The sequence below is a fragment of the Cariama cristata genome, unplaced genomic scaffold (genome assembly GCF_000690535.1).
Source record: "Cariama cristata isolate BGI_N322 unplaced genomic scaffold, ASM69053v1 scaffold40236, whole genome shotgun sequence".
In the NCBI taxonomy this organism is placed as follows: domain Eukaryota; kingdom Metazoa; phylum Chordata; class Aves; order Cariamiformes; family Cariamidae; genus Cariama; species Cariama cristata.
In genome coordinates, this window is record NW_009621095.1 from 3,049 (window position 1) to 8,476 (window position 5,428).

General features: G+C 49.5%; 1 protein-coding gene across 1 annotated transcript in view; it reads left to right on the forward strand.

Annotated features, from left to right (window-relative positions):
• Window positions 1–3,382: 3,382 nt before the first annotated feature.
• Window positions 3,383–5,428, forward strand: part of LOC104162978 (regulation of nuclear pre-mRNA domain-containing protein 2-like) — a gene marked incomplete at both ends in the record, with an annotated part of 5,438 nt that continues 3,392 nt past the window's right edge. The window contains one exon of the mRNA XM_009701831.1: window positions 3,383–3,512. Within this exon, the coding sequence (XP_009700133.1) occupies window positions 3,383–3,512 (130 nt within the window). The remainder of the gene's footprint in view (window positions 3,513–5,428) is intronic.

Below are 5,428 nucleotides of genomic sequence, written 5' to 3' on the forward strand. Positions count from 1 at the left end.
AATTAAGAAGCTGTTCACCCATCAGATACGGCCAGTTGCATAACATGGCTAAAACCCCTTGTACAAAGCGTGTCTTGGACCTGAAGGCACTTCGTTTGCTTTGTGCTGCTTGTCCTTAGCCTGGGTATTGGATTTTTGCTACTGTGCAATTTGGGTGAATCTTGTTTTATAAATATTAGCTCTAAATCAAGGAGCTAAATTAATTCTGCCTTGGCTGAGGTCTGCATCCAGCCTTGTGGAAACAGTGGTGGAGGTGATGGTGCAAGCTGTGCTCCGTGCGTTTGGTGTTTATTTGAATTTGGCTCCAGATTTCTTTCTGCTGCGTTTGAATGCTGTGTATACATTGAATCGTTTAAATCAAAGGTTTATATATCTTCAGGATCTGTTTTGTGTTATGACATAAAAGATCTGAAATCAGCTCTATCGCTGCTAGTGACTAACATCACTGGGATAGAAAGAGCCTCTGGTGACCGGCAGGTGAATTAGCAGTGGAGTGCTGGGTTTTAATTAAATTGCAGAAAACTCATTTTGATGGGATGATGATCTGATAGATTATTGAGGCTGGCGTTTTGGGGAAAGCTGGCTCCAAATCGTTTTGGGAAGCCAGGTGAGCGCAGCACCGCTCCGGTTGGATTTCCAGCCCTCCAGGCTCCAGTGCTCCTCACTCTGCTTCTCGCTCAAACAAACAAAATCCCGATCTGCTGTGTAAGCACGTTTAGGGTGAAGGTTGTAAATAACCGTTTCGGGTAACGAATTCTTGGGCTTGTTGTGTTTGTTGCTATAAAAGCTTATTCTGCGACACGGGAGTTGAGGCTCCTTGACACGGCAGCTGCTGGGCCGGTGTTGGAGTAGCCTAGTGGGAAGGATGGAAAATACCTTCAGCAAAAAAAACCCGCTGGAAAATACGTGAGGAGCAAAGTTGCAGGTGAGAAGCTGGCTGCGGCGCTGGAGGAGGCAGTGGCTGGGCAATGCCTGGCTCGGGTCTCGTACCTTTGGCTGTGTCCCCCGATGGCCGGGGCCGTGGGGAGCGGGGATATCCCGGGGGCTGACTGTCCTCTTGACCTGCCCTGCTGTTCCTGCCTCGGGTTTAGGGCCGGACGGTGCTTCTTGCTCACCCGCCGGTCTGTAGTGACACTCGGCGGGCGCCAGCAACGAGCGAGAAGAATCAATCCCGCTTGTAGGGGCTCGTGGAGGCTTCGCATCAACCTGTTGAGGATTTGACAATCAAACCGAACTCAGCCTTTGCATGTATCTTCAGCTTTGCTTTCCTGAAGAGGCTGTCTTCTGTGAAAGATCTTCATTTTGAACAAACAACTTGCTATATTTTCCCTTAATATCGACAGGTCAGCGTAGAGCTCGTATGGTCAAAACGTTTGAAACCAAGCTTGCTGCGTGCCAGGACCCGTGTGCTAGGTGGGTGCTGGCCCCCGGTCTGCTTGCTTGGTGCTGATTCCTTGTCCGGGATCGAGCCCTTCTGCAGGAAAGGAGTGCGAGAGCACAAGCGAGAGTTGTGTATGGAGCGGAGCCTCCGAAAGCAGCAGCGTTTCATGCCCAGCATCCCGTACGTAAGGAGGGATTCTCTGCCTTATAATAAGGCTTTTGAATAATTGCATTCTGTACGCTAAAAATGAGCTGACCCCTTATTTCTGTGGCTACGATCCTGCTTTGATGGGCTGCTTGCCAGAAGTCCGTTGGTGGCCACTGGCCCTCTTCTCTGTGTCAGAGAGGAACGTTGGAAAAGAGGCAGGCGATAAAATTTAACAATTAGTTTCCAATAAAAGTGTGTGAGCTTGTTGTTGACTGGAAAATACTCATGTAGTGGTTTTTCCTTAGGCGTGGTCTAAAGGCACAAATGAGTTTTGTGAAAACCCTGGCTTTATTTCTGGTTGGCTTTGAGCAGGAGGAGAGCACGGAGCTGCCGGAGATCGAGTTGCCGCAGTGGGTGGTTTGGGGATTTTCTGCGACAGGTTGTGAATGCGAGAGTGGTGTCAGTAAGGGGTAAGCTCCCACCAAGGGCTCTGGACCAGGGATGATGCCAAGAGCATCCCAACAAGAAACCCGGAGACCAGGAGAGCCGCAAGGTGTAGCTGCTCCGTGGGAAGAGGCTCTGCCGAGGTAGGGACGACTGGAAAATGAAGCGGGATAGAGAATTTAAGGGACTTGTAGATAAAACCTCCCAATTACTAACGTGGCTGGGGTACAGCCGGAGGGGAACAAAACGCAGGGAAGGTGGGAGTCTGGTAGAGCTCACGGGCACGTGAAACAAAACCATCTATTGTCACTGTTCCTATATTTAAATCCTCGTGTTGTGTCATTAAATTAAGTGAAGAAGCTAATTAGCATGTTGATGAGCTTAATGCGCTACAAGCGCTGTTACTGGCTGAGTGAAGAAGAGGTTTGATGAAATAATTAAATTTGGAGCGGAATATAAGGAAGATGAGAGGTGCGTTTGGTGCGGATGTGTTTGGAGCGCGGCTGTGGGTGGGAGGTCTGGGTGCGAAGGTCAGTGCTGGCTCAGCAGGGGCCAGGGGAGGTGTTTTTGGAGAAATCGATCTCTAGAGGAGAAGGGACGGGGATCCGGGGTCCTTTGTGTGCCACACAAAAGCTGGTGCCTGGCTGGCGTTAAATCGCACGTCGGAAAAGGCCGTCCAGGCAACCGCGTCCAAGGACCCGGCAGCTCTTATTAAACATATTAATAAACATTGGTTTTGTTAATAGAAGGCATTTAAAGAGGTGTGGAGAAGGTCTCTCCCTGTCTGTAGTAAGTGCCTTCTGGACACCTACAGACACAGGTATGTGCCTGGTAGAACCTCCCCGGTAAAGCTGGGAATCTTAAGAGACCATTTTAAGCCATTACAGCTTTAAAAAAAGGGAGATTTATACATGATGATTCTTAGGAAATATGAGGAAGTGGCCTCTAAATTATTAAATGTGAGGTTGCACTGAGTCAGTAGCCCAAGGGGGCGATGCTGGAACTTCGGAGACCAGACCAAACCCGGGCTCTGGAGCGGTTGGGTTTTTTTTCCCCTGCAGAAGTTTGTGCCGTTTTGTCTTTGGCCTCTTCCCACGGGCGGTGCTGGCTGTACAGTTCCTTTTGCTGTGCGGGTACGGTCGAAACAGCGCAGGGTCAACAGCCGAAGTCAGAGTCGAGGCTTGACGTTACCGAACATGCAGTTTTGGGGAAGATCTGGAAATTGTTTGTAAACTGTAGATTTCCTCTCTAGTCCCCGGTTTTGACCATCGAACTTGCCCTTGGATGCGCCATTGACGGAAATGCTGAACGCCCCCCCCAAAAAGCCAACACTTAAATGTTGTTATCAAAATGTGGCTGACGTGACTACTACTTCTTGATGACGAATCTGAATTTTCTTTTTGTCTTTAGCTGCCTTTCCTCATCGACTGAACCTTTTTTACTTGGCCAATGACGTCATACAGAACTGCAAGAGAAAAAACGCGATTGTCTTTCGCGATACGTTTGCAGAAGTGCTTCCTGAAGCTGCTTCGTTAGTGAAGTAAGTAACGATGTGTTGGGAAGGATGAGTGTCTCAAAAAATGTGAATTTTTCTTCTAGCGTCTCATATTCTCTTAGAAACATCAGCAAAATTTCAAAGATTTTGTTCGAACAAGCTTCTCTGCAAGGAGCGTGCTAGAATGGACGTAGAGCTGGCTTCTAATTTGCACAGGGGTCTCATTTGAGTAAAATTGCCGCGTGAGGTGGTGCGAGGGGCAAGTGTTGCACCAACGCATGCGTGCCCTGTAGCTCTGCCCTCCCCTTGCGTGCAGACACCAGTGGCTTGTGCTGCTGCTGGGGGGGGACAGTGGCAGACTCGGGGGAGCACTGGCAGCAAGGAGGGGTGTGACAAGACAGGGAGGAAGAGGAGGAGGAGGAGGTCTTTGTGATCTCCATGGATCTGCCTGTGGTCGACCACCAAGAGAACAAGCGTCGCAGATGACAATCTCATCCCTGCCTGGCTTCTGCGAGCGTCTCTCTAGCTCCTGGGTTGCCATTCCCATCTGCTAAAACGTTATTTCAAGGTAACGCGTTCTCAAAGGTGGTTTTGTGCTCCGCTGGAAATCGGAGACTTTCAGTTATTAGAGTAATGTGGGATGAAAAGATCTCGGCGCTGGCACGTGTCCAGGTAGGGCGAGCCCTGTCCCGTCGTTCCCGCAGGATGCCTTGCTGCGCTCCGTTTTTGTTTCCGAATCTTCCTCAAACCGGATGGTCTTTAAGGGGCAGGACATAGTAAAAATACAGAGCAGCTCCTTAGTAGTAACGTGACGTTGCGGGTTTGTGTCTCTCTGGAATAGAGTTTGAAGTGGCAGATGGTTTAACGTAGCATGAGGTGGGGAAAAGGTTAAAGTTGGACTGCTCATTAGCTTATATTTAAATGTAATTTGCCAGAAGAGAAAGTTGAAAATGCCATTAATAGATGCCAACAATGAGGAGGAGGGAGAAAAAATTCTGGGAGTATCAGCTACCAAAGCGAAAGAGAGGAGGAAAAGCCGCAGCAAGCATTGCATGTTACCGTTCCTTGGATAGCCCCAGCAGGCTTTACCAAGCCTGGTCCTATTCCAGATGTTGGTATAGAAATGATTAAATGGATAAAAGTTCTGAGAATTTGCCGCTTCCGTCTTTCAGTGTTTGTGTACCGTGGGGGTGTGACTTGGCCACCTGTTATGGACCCCGATGGAAGATTTTTGTCTCTTCCACGTGCACCTCGCTGGCCCTGACAGGTGGTGTCGTTCTGTCTGTCCCTCTGCAGAGCTTTGCACGGCCAGGGACAGCACTGTCGCTCCACGACGGAGTCAAGAAGGCGACCAACCTTCTTCCAGTCTGTTAAAAAAAAAAAAAGCAGGAAAAGTGGCCAGAAAACACATCGCTTTTTCTTGGGCTGCTGAGCTGGAAGGCAAACGCAGCAGGGCTCGAAGTTGAGTCGGAGGTGGTCTTCAAAAAGGTCCCTCCTGACCCAAACATTCTGTGAAGCACCCTTCCTTCCGTAGTTCTGCCTGGCAGAGCACCCACCACCTGAGGGTGTGGAGCAGCCCGCTTTGCTCTGGGCTTGGAGCCGTGCCGTGGTGCCAGCTCCGCTTTCCAGTTAGAGCTTATTATCCCGAGCTCGAGTCCTCTGCGGCAGCGGCTTCTGGTTGTTGGCAGGGTTCAGGCTCGCCTGCTCCCCTCGGAGTGCTAAATTCGGGGCGCGTGAACTTTAATTTGGGTTGCTTTGCAGGAAATGCTCTTCGTTTGGGTGATTAACAGGATGGCGACTGGTCTGGTGATGCATTTTTCCTCTCTTACCCGAAGAGCTGTCCCTTGGGTTTGTGCCCCTGTGTTGACTCAGGGATCTAGGGAGAACGCACTTTGAGAGTGGTTGCTTACAGATGTTTTATTTGTCCCTTTTTTTTTTTTTTTTTTTTTTCCTTTGAAAAA